We start from the raw sequence: 17,468 nt of genomic DNA on the forward strand, positions 1-17,468 counted from the left end.
CTCTGAAGACCACGTCCATCAGCAGCTTCCATTCTATTAGATGCCTCTATTTTCTCAGCCTGTGCCTCTGGACCCTTTCTACGATGCTTCAAAGCTAGTTTAAGTCAGTTTTCTGGCAATTCGTTTTTCTTACTTTTACTAGTTTCCTTTCGTTGGGATCTTAAATTTCATTATCTGGGGCCATTCTCACACACTACTCTGCTGGCCAGTTCAGAGCCGCCTTCTTTGCTCTGTTTGTGCATCTGGCATGACTTGGGCTCCACCCTTTCCCCAAGCCCAGCGCGCCTTGATTGGTTGCGTTGCTGGTGCAGAAGAGCTGGCTCCTCTGCTTTCTCGGCAACAGGCCTCGGTCAACGCTCTGGAATTGTCCTAACAAGGGAGGAAGAGCATGTCCGGTTTGAATTTTGGAAGGAAATTGATGTCTTCCCCCTCCCTCCCCGCCCCGCCCCGCCCCGCCCCGCCCTGCCCTACCGTTAGCATGCACCAACTCTTGGATTCGTGTTCATGCGCTCACGTCCTACCAGGAGTTCCCCGGTGGGGCTTGAGGTTTGGCAGCGCCTGCTCTGCTCGTGGAGCTGGGCACGCATCCGCAGTTCTCAGCCACGTGTAATCCTTCCTGTCTGCACTCAAGTTGGGCACAAAGTACTGGCGCTCGGGTCCACCCTCTTCTTTAGTAGCAATTAACCTTTACTACAGAGCTTCCTTTGAAGTTTGCTCATGTTTTTATTACAAAACTGCAATGAGGAACATAATGGGGGGAAATGTCTAAATTTCTGAGTTACCTAATCTGTTCAATTCCCTTGCTGGTCTCCTCCTGGCAGTTGTTTCATGTAGTTTTGATCTCAACCAGTCTGCCTGAGATTTCAAACCATGTTTCTGTCTCAGCCTATTTTTAAGATTAGTGAGCACACAAGCACACTACAAATGCACATGGATGTGTCTATTATATGCGTATGTGTGTACAGCCGAGTATATAGAACAGATTTCTTATTTAATGTCTAAGGAAATTTGTCTTAGAGTCAGACTACATATATATGCTTTTAATGTTAATATTAAACTCTATTTAGTTGCTAAATATTTTCTATCATGTGAAGAAGAGTAGAGAGGAAAATTATTTATGTTAGTATCACTAATGATAATGCTGAGTGATAAGTATTATATGACAGGTACGGAATGCTATTAATGGTGAAACTCAGGATTTTGAATGGCATCTGCCCAGAAGATTTGCAGTTAAACTAGGCAGAGGGGCCAAGTTAAACAAATGGTGAGTTATGTAAAACCCACAAAAAGAGAAGGCATTTTAGGCCAGCCTTGCAAATAAGAACCAAAGAATTATGAGTGAAATGGCATTTTTTTCCCTAGCCTGCCGTTCACAGGAGCTCAAATAAATGAAATCATTTTTCTCTGCTTTTCACTCAGCAGTAAATCATTGGTAATCCAAGGTTGGTAGGAAAGCAACTATGAAGCTCAAAGAAAATACAAGAGAATCTTTTTTTTTTTTTTCCTTGGGATGGGTAAGGACTTTCTAAGAAAAATGTAAAAATCACAAAGGAAAAATAGACTTCATTCCATACAAGTTAAAAAGTTTGTACAACGAAAACCCCATTAAAAAAAACAAATGATAAATGATCTACTGGGGATAGTAGCAAAAACTATATCAAAGGGCTCATTTCTTTATGATTAATAAGACAGACCAATAAAAGCCCAATTAAAGCTGCATAAAAACAATGAATAACTTGCAAAAGGAGAAATAGGAATGACAAAAATATTTAGTCTTAGTAATCATTGAGATGTGAATTAAAGCAACAATAGATATACAGTCTTTTCCATTGTATTAATAAAATTTAAAAACAGGACGTAATAATAAATGCCAGTATGGTTGCTAGAAGTATAAATTGGTGTACACCTCTGATAAACAATCTGTCAATACTCACTAAGCTTTCTTACAGGAATCTAACCTAGGGAAATTAAAATAGATGAAAATAAATATTTATATGAAAGAACGTTCATTTCAGTGGTATTTATGGTATCAGAAAAGTAGAAGCAACCTAAATAAATACTATGCAAATAGTTCACTTATTATGGATTTATATTATGGAATATTATGCAGCAATTCAATATAGTTTAATATTTTTAAAACCATAAGAAAGTGTTCATATATCAAGTGAAAAGGTGAAAAAATAAACTATTCATATGGTAGGGCCACAATTTTGAAAAAACAAACTTTAAAACATATCTTTAAAGAAAAAAAGCAAGTTGCCTAAGAGTTAAAGGGAGGAGTGGATTTAAACACTTGGGTTCTAGTCTCAGCTGACTTTGTATATACCGATTAGCGTCCCTGAGTATCAGGTTACACATTTGCAAAATGGAAGGTTATTCTTCTCACCGTAGTTTTCTCATTGGATTGTGAGAAAACATAGATACATCTGTAGAAGTTATTATTATCAGTATTATTTCTGCAGTTTCCTCTTTGCAGATTTTGATACGTTTTCAAATGCATCTCTTCAAGTGGAAACCTTATGGTAGTTATTCAGAGTCATAGAAATAAATACAGTCTAATACAAGTGTGGCCACTTTCTTGGTTTCCAGGGATATCAGAACACCTAAAAGTTGAATTGAAGAGTTTGATTTCCAAGAGCATTTCCCAAGTCATTTGCCTCAAATTGAACAATAAGCTTGTCCTTCTGTCCTCCTTCAGTTAATGACACACCTAAAGGATGCAAGAAGCAAATTCCAGTAGCAGGCAGTTCAGATCCAAGAAGTTACAAGGGTTATTTGTCTTTATGGGAGCACTGATGTATATAGCACTTCTTACCTGCTACTAACCTGTTGTAAATGTGCCCAACCTGTCAATATGATATCTGAGCAATGCTTTAATTAACTGTAGTTACAGCTCAGGGAAAAGACCTACCAATTTTTCCTCAATAACAGAGATTTAATGGAGATATGATAATTGAGATAGTTTGTCATTTAGATGAAATGTTTTAGGAGCTTTTTGGATAGTTCTTGAGTAATGTACATGGAGACAGTAGTTTACTTTGGTTTATGCAAATATTCAATGCAGTAATGATAAACTGCATTTGCTGTTGAAAATTTCATAATGCTAGATTACGTTGAAATATTGTTGCATGTTTTGATACGTAAAACTCAGCAGTTTTATATTTCCATTTTTTGTTACCACAGCCCTTTTTATATTTAATTCAGATGATACTAGATTAACAGTGGCTTGAAAACAAGTTGCCTGAGTTTGCGTATACATTTAACGCCTGCATGTGGATGAATAGGACCGTAAGTCTTTCTCCTGGATTTGCTTGACCTATATAAGTTGTTCTTTAGGTTTAATTGGATTTTTTTGCTATTGTAAGCAGAATTGCATTCAGGTTTTAAATTCAAATTCTTCTGTGCAGCAGCCTGGGCACACGTGTATTTTGTCACCACAGGAATTAAAATCCAAACTCACTAGTTTAGAAATTATGCTTTGGGAAAGTTTGTGGGTAACTCAAAGGCATGGGGTCAGCTATGTCAGGGGGAGGGCCCAGATGGCTTTGTCTCTATCCTTTTTTAAGATTTGAGATCACTCTGATGGAACTGACAGTATGACTAATTTAACCCTTTGAGGCAACAGGGGAGATTTTACTGACCTTTAATGGATAATTACTGGAGGAAATAGTTCTATTCATTTGGAAGCATTTTTGTTTCCTGCTGCTTAAATGGATAAGTCTATAGATTACACAACGTCTTCCAATTTTTAGCACTTCTCAAAAAACCCCAAAATCTTCACATTGAGTGATAAATCCCTTTAAGAATCTGTAAAGTAACTCTGCATTTGCAGTAATTAAATGTTACAACTCTAGAGAGATTTTTAAATATGTTTTTAGCTGTATCAAGAGTGCTAGTGAACTTTTGGCTCTTAGGTTGAAATGAAAAATCTCCCTGAAGAATAAAATTAGATAGACTTTATCAAAGGTGTTTGGACCCTGAAGTATATTTCTCTGATAGTATTTCTTTGGGGGCATTATTGAAATAGTTTCTTTTGATGTTGGGCTTGGAGAAAAGTTTGTAATCTACAGTGTTCCATTTCTACGGGTTTAAAGATGCTTTTCAGGATCAAAATAATTTCCTATATTTGGTAGAAAAATATTGGTTTGGTTTAGTAGTTCAATAAAATTATACGTTAGGTTGATTATCTATGTAACAAGTATTTTTTGAGCACCTTTATGAGGATCACTTGGAGAATTCCTAAGAAGTGTGTTTTGAGTTTTCCCTTTAAGGGTCTATTTCCTAGTTTGGAATAAAAGAATTATTCATATTAAACTCTAGGTAACAATAGGCAGAATTATTTGATCATCAGATTGAGGGAGGAAATTATGTGAGAATTCAAAGAAGGGGGATACTTATGCTAAATGGGATGGCAAAGAGATAAGTTGGGAGTTGACATAGAGAATGACTAGAAGTTGGATGGGCAAAGGGACTGAGATAGGGTAGCCTGGCAGGAAGAACCACTACAGGCTCAGTGTTGAGGGATACTGGAAAGAGGTTGGCGGTCTGAAGATCCAGTTAGAGGACTGTTAGAAAATTCAGGAATGAAAACACGGATTGAAAGAATGGGATGAAGGTACAAATCTTGCAAGAAGAATGGACAGCATTTAATGACTGAATAGACTGAGGATGACGGAGAGAAAATATCTATGTTATTTTAGAACCTTGAACATGGATAATTGGGGGAAATATTATTTTTAATGGAAATGGGGAAGTGGGCAGGAGACTCGATTTGAGACTAGATGATAATGTGCAAGATTTTGTATATGCTGAACTTGAATGATAATGAGCTTGTTATGTTGAGATCAAGTGTCTCATAGGAATAAGTTTGGGTCCTGATTTGGTTCTGTGCTTGGTTTAAATGGCATTATCTCATTGTTTGAATCAAGAACCAAGCACCTCATTAGAAAGATACTTTTGCATGTACAATCACTTTGCACTTCACAAAACTTTAAGAGAAGTCAGTACTTGATGGACAATTGTTAATAGGTTTTATAGTTAATTAATTTCCATAGAGAATCAGAGAAGGAATTAGGGATAGAACTCAGGTTTTCTACCCTCTAGCTCAATAAACTATCTTGGAAGATTTTAATAATTCATAGAACTGTAGGGTTGGTAGGATCTTAAGGGTCATCTAGTTCATCAACCTAAAGCTACAGTTTCTCCATATCATCATTAATTCATGACTATCTAGGCTATATTAGAGCCCCTGTGCTGGGGAACTTAAGGTAATCCATTTACCTTTGGATGGGTCTGATTGAAATCTGTCTTCTTGTAATTTTAACCCATTTTTCTTGGTTCCCTCCCTTGAAGGTCTACAAATTGAACAAATTAGGATTGGCTCTCAGTCCATAATCCTAGTGGAATAATCCTAGTGGAATCCTAGTGGAAACATGTTTATTTGCTTTAAGATAACTGAAATCTCCTTCAACTGGTGGGAAATTCAAGCTCAGTCATTATTCTTTATGCTTCCTTCCACCCCCATGTTGCATAAAGATCTTAAGGCTGATACGGTGTGATCATTTACTACAGGTGTGGTGCTGTGCTGCTCTGGGGATACCTTAGAACTCTGGTGTTGAGTGTCCAGATTGCTAGTTACTCTACCCTGCTCTTCCCTCGAAGATGGTCTTGCCACCTCCCCCAGGGCACTGCTCCATGCAGAGGCCCTCTGATCTCTACCACTTCGCAGTCTGGAGGAAATTCACTGTCTTTTTGGTGCACCCCAAGACACTGTCTTCTCTTTTTTTCCTCTGGAAAACTCACCTAATTTCTTCAATGATTTTAGCTTTTACAAATGTCCAGAGGAATCACTAGCATCAAGTAACTTTAATTCTCTGTGCTGTGTAAGTTACTGAGGCAAGGAAATACCAAGGGCTTGACGATGTGTTTGAAATGAGAAAGGAAAAATAAAGAACAAACATAAATTAATATTCCAATAAATAATCCTGCCATATAAATTTAAGCCTTGTTGCACATGGAAGCCTTTGGAATCTTTCATGACTCTCCTACAATTTAGTCCAAGATATCATTGCATGATATAACTTTCCAAGACATTGTATAACGCTATTAGCTCCCAATTTGGGATGGTTTGCAGGATTGTAGGTACACATATGTTTACTTCTTATCTCTACTTTGTTCATAATAATATTTAAATTGCTGATTGTTTCCCAACTGCGTAATAGGTTGAGCTGGTCCATGAGAGAACTGGCAGTTAAAGATTAGCTCATTTGATTTATGGATTCAACACAGATAAACCAAAGAGGCAATAATCCCTCCCCCCTCCTTCATCTGTGAATAACAGATTTTAACGCAGGCATATTTTAACAGTGGTCTTTCCTATTTTGTCTTTAAAAAGCAACAACTTTATAAGGTGAAGATTGAGATGTGGAATTCTGTCTCTTCTATATTAGTAGGAATTTATGAACTTTTTATTTATTCACAGGTAATGAGTGTGTGTATGGCAGCTACCCTGAAATTCCTTTGGAAGAAATGCCAGATGCAGATGGAGTAGCCAGCACTCTCTCCCTCAATATTCAAGAGCCATGCTCTCCAGCTACATCCAGCGAAGCATTCACTCCGAAGGAGGGCTCTCCTTACAAAGCCCCCATCTACATCCCTGATGATATCCCCATTCCTGCTGAGTTTGAACTTCGAGAGTCAAATATGCCTGGAGCAGGCCTTGGAATATGGACCAAAAGGAAAATTGAAGCAGGTGAAAAGTTTGGGCCTTATGTAGGAGAACAGAGGTCAAACCTGAAAGACCCCAGTTATGGATGGGAGGTAAGAATATATTTTGAGTTAACACATTTATATATATTAACATGTGTAAAGAAGAGATTACTTTTTAAAATGTCCATAAAATAAGCAAATTCCATTTGTTGCAAAATGTCTTCAAATAGATTTTTAAGGATGAACCTCCCTTACAATTTCACTGCTTGATAGAAACAAAGTATTGCTTAAAGATATGGCATGATAGAAAGGAACTCAGCGGGTTCCTTGAATGATCAAAGGATAGTATCTTGAAAACATACTAAAGGATAGAAATATAGTTTTTTAATTAGTATTTGGAAACATTGAATGTGGCCATCCCTACGGTATGTGGCATAAGCAAACAAAAGTCATCATATGACATGTTCATTGTATTTTATCTTTTCTTTTTTGGGAAGGGGGTTTGGAAGACTGGAGGAAACATTAGTCTTCTCCATTTTGTGGCTTTGAGTTAATTTGGTTTTACTTTCATTCTATGTGTTTATTTTGCTCTGTGTTCTAATATATTTTACCCCTCTTATGATAACCCTGCTTTGATTCTACATGCTTCCAGAATGTGTGTACTGTACTGAATCCTGTGATGATTATATTCAAATTGATTTAATGAGTAATTCATGTATAAAAATGGCAGCAAAAAACAATATGAAAATCAGTTGCTAGTTTCATTCTTTTTATAGAACCCATCTGTAAATATGTAAGAGTGGGATGTTGTGGTCTAATTACAAAATCTAAATAAATTTTGTTTCATTAAGGACAGGTAACTATGTCATTCTTTTGAGTTTATACTTTTTGTACAAATTCAGTATATATATATATATTTCCCATTTATTTTTATACCTTAAAAACTTTTGTGGTTAAATCACAGCATCATAGTTCCTGGAATATCTGACCTATATCTGAGAAACTTGTAGGAAATTTCTACATGGGCAAGAAAGTGTTTTTTGGAGATGTGATTGACCTTTGGTTTCACAGTATTTCAGTTAGACGGAAATTGGATAGATTTATTTTGGTATGTTCTCTTAATATTTATGATCATTAATAGAATATCTGGTTAGCTTTTTAAATCGAAATAAATATGCAGTGCCTTCAGGACTTAATTTCAATTTTTTGTCCCTTTGCTTTATATGTGTCCCCTTCTGAAATCTGCTCAAAATGCCATAATAAAAACAATTCTTGTTCAAATTCTGAAATGCTAAAAGTTAAGATCTGGATTTCACATAATTACAAATGAGAAATCCTTCCTTAGTTTTGTTCTTAGCCACAGCTTTGGTAAAGTTGTGGTTTAGCTACATTGCCTCTAGACATGTACATTGATAAGAGATTGTTAACAAATCACTGTAGCATTAACTGATATGTGAGTTGAATACGTTTTAAACCAAATGCGTACAAACTTTACGTCATTATTGTTCACCTTAAAATAATGGCTATAAACATTCTACTAATAAGTAACTCATTAAACTTTTATTACAAAATCTCTAGAGTTAAACAACAAGTGCAGTACTGTTCGAGATTATCCAGAAGGCTTGGAATAAACCAAGACTTAATAATGAAATCATTTTGCAATTCCAGGGTTGGTAAATGCAAGTCTATGCCTTTTTAAACAGTATACCTGTGGATTCGGGGATGAACCTGGGGATAGTTCTATATTTAGAGGAAATTTAAAAATAATTAATTTTTTTCTCCTTGGAGTAAAATATCTTCAATATATACATGGGCAAATACTTACCTTGAAAAATGTAAAGTAATTCTTTTCATTATGTCAAAACTGAGTTGTTTTATTGCTTGGAATTCAAGATAACTTTACAAATAGTTCATGACTCTTTGGCTAAAGATCACCCATTTCCTCTTTCTCCTTCAAGAATTCAGTTGATGGTCAATTCGGTGGTTTTCTTTGCCATTTTAATGGTCTCTCGCTTCTGAGATTGTAGACTATCTGCTCTAGATGTATTGTGAACAAAAACAGAGAAAGAGCTTTTTTTGGTGATTTTGGCAAACTTGTTATCCATGGAGCACCAGTTGAGTTCTTGACTTTAGTATTTTGTTTTTTTAAAAAAATCTTACCATGGTTAATACCTAATCCCATCATGATCAACAAAGGCACTTGCACAAAGGCATCTGACCTACTCGCATGTGCTCTTTTAAATTGTTCTCATGTCATATTGGCCCTCAACTGTAGCTGATTTCCCTCCTGTTTGGTTGGACAAATAGTTGTGATTAACTAGTGTGGCTTCTTTTCTGATACTCCTAAAAAATGATGAATTGAAGGATAAAATAACCTCTTAGGCCAAAGAAAATAAACATGAACAGAGGAAACCCAGATTCAGCAGTTATTGAGTACCTACTATGCATCAGATTCTGTACTAAATATTTCCTTGAGAGAAACCCAGCCTATCATAACTGAACAAGTCATTCCTATCTCTAGTACTATGCTTGCTCTTTTCTCCCTTCAAAGTTCCCCTCCTTGTGCATTACCATCTGTTCAGTTGCTCAAGCCAAAAAAATGGATCATCTTTGACTGTACTCTCTCCCACACCAACCATGTCTGATTTATAGTTCCTATATTCTATCAAGCCTCCATTCTTTACACATACTGGTCTCCCTACCTGGGAACCTCCTTTTCCTTCGCATCTTTAGCAAGTTTCTATTCATTCCTCAAGTTCTCTTCTTCCATGACATCATCGCTGACCTTTCTAGTCACAATTTAGTACTGCTTACATTTTGTCTCACCATAGCATCAGGTAAATCCATACTAAAAAACTTAAAGCATTGTGCAGCACCCAGACTGTTTGCCTAGTTTCCCTAATAGAGCAACAGTTCCGTGAGAGCTGGCATAGTTGTATCCACTAAGTGCAATGTCTTGATTGTATCCTATCTGTGCTGCCTGTGGTGTTGTCTAATGCTAAGTATATTACCTGAAATAATCATACTGGATTAGTCGGCTCAGGCTGCTGTAACAATATGCTACAGACTGGGGGACTTAAACAACAGGAAATTTATTTTCTCACAATTCTGGAGGCTAGAGTGTGAAGTAAAAGTTTCAGCTGATTCTTTTCCTGATTTGCAGATGTTGCCTTCTTGCTATGTCTTCACATGGCTATTCCTAGGTGCATGCACCTGCACACGCACCTACACAGAGAGAGAGAGAGAGAGGGAGAGGGAGAGGGAGAGGGAGAGGGAGAGGGCGGTGGTGGTGAGCACACTCTGACGTCCTTTCTTCTTATAAGAACACTAATCCTATTGGATCAGAACCTCACCCTTATGACCTCATTGAACCTTAATTACCTCTTAAAGGCCCTATCTCCAAATTTAGTCACACTGGGGTCTAGGGTTCCAATATAAGGATTTGGGGGTGGCTTAAACATTCAGTCTATAACACAGACATGTAAAAATAATTGTTAAATAACAGAATGAGTGAAAGAATAAATGAAAGAAAGGATGAATGGATATAGGATTATGTTACTCTGAAAGAGATGACAAGTGAGGACTTAGGTAGGCCCATGAAAAAGCTAGAATCTGGATTTTAGACATGTAGAATGAAGTCTTAACTCTGTCACTACTGTGTGATTCTAGGGAAACTACTCCAAATCAATTGATTCTTGCATTTTTATTTGACTAATGGGCTAATAATAACTGCCACACCTCATTAGCTGTTATGTAATTAAAATTAAGTAAAGAGATATGGTAATTTCTTCAAAGAAAGTTTTTAAAAGAGAAAGCTCAAAGATAGTATTGCAGTTAGGGCCCACCTTTCTGAACCCCATTTAAATAACTTTTTAAGTTAACTATATTTCCCGAAAGGGGCACTTCTGGGGAATCATTTAAGTTTGTATTTTTGAGAAATAGGTTATTTTTGAAAAAACGTTCTATAGACCAAAATATACAGTTAGGTAAACTTAAGCCATAAACATAAAAAACATCATTTGTGTGATTTCTCCAAACCAGTATTGACTTAATAAAGAAAAACTTTAAAAATATTATTAGAGTTTGGTAGTGATTTCCACCTTGCAAAGCATATGACTTATCTCTAACAAAGAGATTTTCCAAGACTAGGGAGTGCTTGATTGTCTCTAGGACCTAAAAGTAATTAGTGATAGAACACTTTTTCTTACGTTTAGAACTTTAGAGTTACTGATTAGTGAAGAATAATTTAAAAAATTCTCTTGGTTCAAGTTGAGGTTTTCTTGTATGTTTCCTTCTAAGATGACCATTATGTGATAACATAGGAATTGCTTGGCAGAACAGAAGGGAGCAGGCTTCTGGAGGGAGACTTCCGAGGCTCAAATCCTCTTTAGGGTTCTGTGTACTAGTTGAATGATTTGGGAAAAGTTACTAAATTCGTTGTCCCTCAGTTTATTTGCATGTTACATGGTGATAATAATTGTACGTACCCAATTAGAATTGTTGTGAGGATAAAATGTGACATCGTGTGTTAAAAGCCTACCAAAGAGCCTTCTATCTGGTAGAAGTGCTTAATAAAGGTGAAAAGCAACAAAACCTTGACTAAAACACAGATCTAGCCCAGGGTCATTAGATAGGGCAAAAGCCAATTATATTTTATTTACTGATTTTTCTATAAATTATTGCTCTTTCTCCCACTTGTTTTCTAGAAGTTCAGTTACCTCCAGGATGATCTAATTATGTGACTCTGAGTTTATTGAAAAGGAGGCACTGACTACTTCCTAATTAAGAATTAAAACAAGGATTCAGGAGAGATTCATAAATTTCTTTTTAAGCCAAAGAGTAATTTGGGTGGCACATTTTTTTAATAGTCTGGAAATGGGTCATTGGAAAAAGAGAGTGAAGTTTTGTTTCTTTGGAATATTGCCATTTAGCATATTTTCTTTGCCTATATTTGTTGTCATTGGCCATCATAAAACTCTGCGAGTAGATGTAAGTCAGTGCACCTGTTAGGTGCCAAATCTTCTGTTCTGTCTCACCCAGAATTGCTCCAGATTACTTTGATCAGTTAAAATACCAGGTATGAACTTGGCTTTTCATTTTCTCCCCTCAAGCATACACATATTCAGACTTAGAAAAATAATGACATGAGTGGACAGTAAATTTCTCTTATGTTGGGTTAAATAGATGGGAAGGAATAGTGGAAAGAGATTTTACAGGAGTCAGACATTCATTAAATAATTTTGATGCAGTGCTTTGACAATACACTATATTCTAGCAATGTAGTCCTGAAATGTGATATTACAATGAATGTGTGCCTCCCTATATCATTTTAAAAGAAATAGTTCTCACATTTGTAAGTTTGATTTTGGGTTCTGTGGTAATGCCTTACCCATTGAAACATGCAATCTATGTGTTAACTGAAACATGAGCATACATTAAAACAACAACAACAACAACATCAAAATTTCCAGATGCCTAACAACTGAGTTCAGAGTCAGGAGGTTGACAATCAAATAATGTATGTTTGGTAACAAAGAAAAATGGGATAATTTTAGAGATATGTACCAGGTACCTTTGAATGGCAATATTTCTCACTTATTTCTCTCTAGGTCTCCTTGGGCCCAAAATGAATTTTCTCTGGTTTGGCATTGATTTCAGAGAAAATGTTTATTCATTAATGAGAAGGTACGTTCACATGACAAGTTGTATATCCTTAAAGCTAGATAACTAAAAAGTGAAGACCTTTGTCTTAATAACTCTGAAATGAATTGATTCCAATAGAATTATTATGCCACCAAATATCCAAAAGGGTGTCTTTAATAGGTAGTTAGGAAAGAAAAATGTAATCTAATAATAAATGTATAATACCATAGAACCTTGTATAAAAAGTATTTATTGTTTGCAATATTATTTAAAAGGTGGCAAATATAGTTTGGATATTAAATTTTACTGTGTGAGGAATTAAGACTCCACACTTCCACTGCAGGGGGTGTGGGTACGATCCCTGCCCGGGAAGCTGAAATCCCACATGCCTGGTGGCCAAAAAAACCCAAAACATAAAATAGAAACAATACTGTAAAAAATTCAGTAAAGACTTCAAAAATGGTCCACATCCAAGGGAACTTACCTTAATATAATAAAGGCCATATGTGACAAACCCACAGCCAACATCGTTCTCAACGTTGAAAAACTGAAACCATTTCCTCTAAGATCAGGAACAAGACAAGGTTGTTCACTCTCACCACTATTATTCAACATAGTTTTGGAAGTTTTAGCCACAGCAATCAGAGAAGAAAAAGAAATAAAAGGAATCCAAATTGGAAAAGAAGAAGTAAAACTGTCACTGTTTGCAGATGACATGATGCTACCAGAAAACAATGAGAGTTAATCAATGAATTTGGTAAAGTAGCAGGATACAAAATTAATGCACAGAAATCTCTAGCATTCCTATACACTAATGACGAAAAATCTGAAAGAGAAATTAAGAAAACACTCCCATTTACCATTGCAACAAAAAGAATAAAATACCTAGGAATAAACCTACCTAAGGAGACAAAAGACCTGTATGCAGAAAATTATAAGACACTGATGAAAGAAATTAAAGATGATACAAATAGATGGAGAGATATACCATGTTCTTGGATTGGAAGAATCAACATTGTGAAAATGACTATACCATCCAAAGCAATCTACACATTCAATTCAATCCCTATCAAACTACCACTGGCATTTTTCACAGAACTAGAACAAAAAATTTCACAATTTGTATGGAAACACAAAAAACCCCGAATAGCCAAAGCAATCTTGAGAAAGAAAAACGGAGCTGGAGGAATCAGGCTCCCTGACTTCAGACTACACTACAAAGCTACAGTAATCAAAGCAGTATGGTACTGACAGAAAAACAGAAATATAGATCAATGGAACAGGATAGAAAGTCCAGAGATAAACCCACGCACATACGGTCACCTTAGTTTTGATAAAGGAGGCAAGAATATACAATGGAGAAAAGACAGCCTCTTCAATAAGTGGTGCTGGGAAAACTGGACAGACACATGTAAAAGAATGAAATTAGAACACTCCCTAACATCATACACAAAAATAAACTCAAAATGGATTAAAGACCTAAATGTAAGGCCGGACACTGTAAAACTCTTAGAGGAAGCATAGGCACAATGCTCTATGACATAAATCACAGCAAGATCCTTTTGACCCACCTCCTAGAGAAATGGAAATAAAAACAAAAATAAACAAATGGGACCTAATGAAACCTCAAAGCTTTTGCACAGCAAAGGAAACCATAAACAGGACAAAAAGACAACCCTCAGAATGGGAGAAAATATTTGCAAATGAAGCAACTGACAAAGGATTAATCTCCAAAATATACAAGCAGCTCATGCAGCTCAATATCAAAAATTCAAACAACCCAATCCAAAAATGGGCAGAAGACCTAAATAGACATTTCTCCAAAGAAGGTATACAGATTGCCAACAAATATATGAAAGGATGCTCAACCTCACTAATCATTAGTGAAATGCAAATCAAAACTACAAGGAGGTATCACCTCATACAGGTAAGACTGGCCATCATCAAAAAATCTACTAACAATAAATGATGGAGAGGGTGTGGAGAAAAGGGAACCCTCTTGCACTGTTGGTGGGAATGTAAATTGATGCAGTCATTATGGAGAACAGTATGGAGGTTCCTTAAAAAACTAATAATAGAACTACCATATGACTCAGCAACCCCACTACTGAGCATATATCCTGAGAAAACCATAATTCAAAAAGAGTCATGTACCACAATGTTCACCAACAGATGAATGGATAGAGAAAGGTGTGGCACATATATACAATGGAATACTACTCAGCCATAAAAAGAAATGAAATTGAGTTATTTGTAGTGAGGTGGATGGACCTACAGTCTGTCATACAGAGTGAAGTAAATCAGAAAGAGAAAAACAAATACCATATGCTAACACATATATGTGGAATATAAAAAAAAATGGTTCTGAAAAACCTAGGGGCAGGACAGGAATAAAAACGCAGCTGTACAGAATGGGCTTGAGGACACGAGGAGGGAAAAGGGTAAGCTGGGATGAAGTGAGAGAGTGGCATCTAGTTTACATTTACCAAATGTAAAATAGATAGCTAGTGGGAAGCAGCCGCATAGCACAGGGAGATCAGCTCGGTGCTCTGTGACCACCTAGAGGGGTGGGATAGGGAGGGTGGGAGGGAGATGCAAGAGGGAGGAGATATGGGGATATATGTATATGTATAGCTGATTCACTTTGTTATAAAGCAGAAACTAACACACCATTGTAAAGCAATTACACTCCAATAAAGATGTTAAAAAAAAAAATGGTCCACATCCTAAATAAATAAATAATAAAAGTGAGAAAATGCCAAGAGAAAAAGTGAGGCTTAGTTAATAGAACCCTGAACATGATTGTCATTGAGGCCCAAGAAGACATTATGGATTCTCTGAAAATATAATGAAATCAAGAGAAGAATGTGTAATTTATTTTATTCATCGTGTCCTTCCAGAATACATAGCAGAAACCATATCTCAGGTTGTTAAAAGAGAACAGCAGTTTACTCTCCTGAGGCACCATGAACTACCCCTAGTTTTGACCTGGGTTCAAGAGGGATATCTTTTTTTGTGTGTGTGAAAATGTCAGAATCCCATTACCCCCACCCACATATGCTCTGTCATCTTATACTTTCTTTCATGAAAGGTATTGATGAAGTTCAGCATGTCTACTCATCTTATGGCTGCTTTGACACCTCTAGTATTTCCAAAGTGTAGCTGAAGATGTATGCAAGTCTGATATCAAACAGTTTGAGAAGTTCCCCAAATATCAAGAGTTTTTTGTTTTACTCTACCTTCCTTGGTGATCAATTAGAATTTGCATGTGAGTCACTCATTTTTCAAAAGCATTGTGGGCGATTTTCTTCCAATTGGAAGTGTATCCCACAAAATGGACCAAAATGAGTTTGTTCCATATTTATTCACCCACACATCTGCATGATTATTGCTTCCCTCTTTAGTTGCTAAATCAGTAGTAAAACTCATGGGTTCAAAACATGAAATGATCAGGAAAGATCCTCTTTTAAGAGATTTGACAATTGACTCTAGCATTTGGTCAATCCAGGGGCAGAGATTCTTTATAATGCTTTGTTATTCTAGAACACTTAAAAGTTGGGACCACTGCATCAGGATATTCTGTTCTCTAAGCTTTTTCCTTGAGGATAAGTTAGGAAGCAGTGGGAAGTAGTAAGGAGTAGCTGATTCAAATCTATCTTAGAAAGTTAAAGAGTTGGTTCAGTTTCTTTGCTCCCTAGTTTGTCTAGTGTAGCAATATGGAGAGAATTTGTTCAAGTAATGTTAAGGAGGTAGTATGGAGAATTGGGAACACAAAGGATTTGTACATTGTTTCATTTGAGCAATAAATAAACATTAATGTAGCATTTTTTACATCAATAGAATCATACAATAATTTTGATGTACTTCTTTTTTACATAATTCTGTCCAGAAATTTAAAAATGAATTAGCATTTCAGCTAATTACTGAAAATTTAGTAAAGAAATACTATCTTCATTTTTGCTTTGGTACATCTTTTGGCCCTTTATGATATAGCTGAAGCTAAAGTTAAGGCAAATATTGTATGCTTTTTAAGAATATTTTCTACATGATAATTAGTAGGATTTTCAAGCTAAAATAATCACAAAGAGCAAGACGTGGCCTGCTATCATTATGACAAAGAATGATATAAAAGGACTTTGTGTGTTTCGAGCAAATAGATACCAACAGCTACCTGTTAGGTTGTCATTTCTTTCAAGTCAATATTTGATATAACAAGATTTTAGTATGGCAAAGATTTTTGACAGCACTTTTGTCATAAAGGAACTTTTGCTTGTACTGATGATAGAAGATGAACAAACATTACAGAGAAATAGCTTGTTTCACTGAGCAGCTCCACACCATCGTGTGAAAAAATGTGGCCAAAGGAAAAAGTCTCAGAGATATCTTCTCAGAGGAGCATTCATGGCCAGGAACAAGACACGCAGGTTCAAGAACAATTAAAAGTTTCTTCTAGGATAGTTGGTCCTGCCATCTGCTCCCAATCTCTACTACTTCCAGATCCAAACCCTATCACACTATTAAACATCATCCCATCAGTTTTCAGACCAGACTTTTATTCCACCAGTTAAATGCTGCTCGAGACACAGAAAATAATTTGTATTTCTCCAACTAATCCTAGGAAGTCAGTGGTAGAATGTTATCTGATACAAAAACAGTGTCTCCAGAACTCAAACTGTACAACCTTACACACACACACAAATACATGAATTTCCTTAAGTTTTTAAAAATGTATCATTTTGGAATCTTCATTTTGGATTTGGATTTCAGATCTGAGTGTTTTGGATGTTTGGCCCCAAGGCTTTCCCTACGAAACCCATATAAAGTTGGGTGCCTTATGGTTTTGCCTTGGCAGTCACTGTTAAAAAAAAGGCACTGTAACCCCATCCCTCCTCCCCCCCCCAAAACAACAAAAAACAAAACAAGTCTTTTTCAGAAACATCAAACGGGATTCCATTTATAAAGTCCTTTCTCCCTGTATATCCCTGTCATTCACTCTCTTACTCTTTCAGTATCTCACACATCCAGCAGGTGCTGCTCTCAAAGACTCTCCCCTCTTCAACACCATCCTCATAATCCAGGCCTCTCTCACTGCCCCCTCTCTCTTTATATATATATAT

At 36.2% G+C, this 17,468-nt stretch overlaps 1 protein-coding gene across 5 annotated transcripts in view; it reads left to right on the top strand.

Annotated features, from left to right (window-relative positions):
* MECOM (MDS1 and EVI1 complex locus) overlaps window positions 1-17,468 on the top strand; it is a 568,679-nt gene that overhangs the window by 276,314 nt on the left and 274,897 nt on the right. For all 5 annotated transcript variants that reach the window (XM_029215315.1, XM_029215322.1, XM_029215317.1 and 2 more), the window contains exon 2: window positions 6,482-6,819. In XM_029215315.1, coding sequence (XP_029071148.1) covers window positions 6,482-6,819 — 338 coding nt within the window. The remainder of the gene's footprint in view (window positions 1-6,481; window positions 6,820-17,468) is intronic.

The sequence above is a fragment of the Monodon monoceros genome, unplaced genomic scaffold (assembly GCF_005190385.1).
Source record: "Monodon monoceros isolate NGI ecotype Baffin Bay Population unplaced genomic scaffold, NGI_Narwhal_1 Super_Scaffold_11, whole genome shotgun sequence".
In the NCBI taxonomy this organism is placed as follows: Eukaryota; Metazoa; Chordata; class Mammalia; order Artiodactyla; family Monodontidae; genus Monodon; species Monodon monoceros.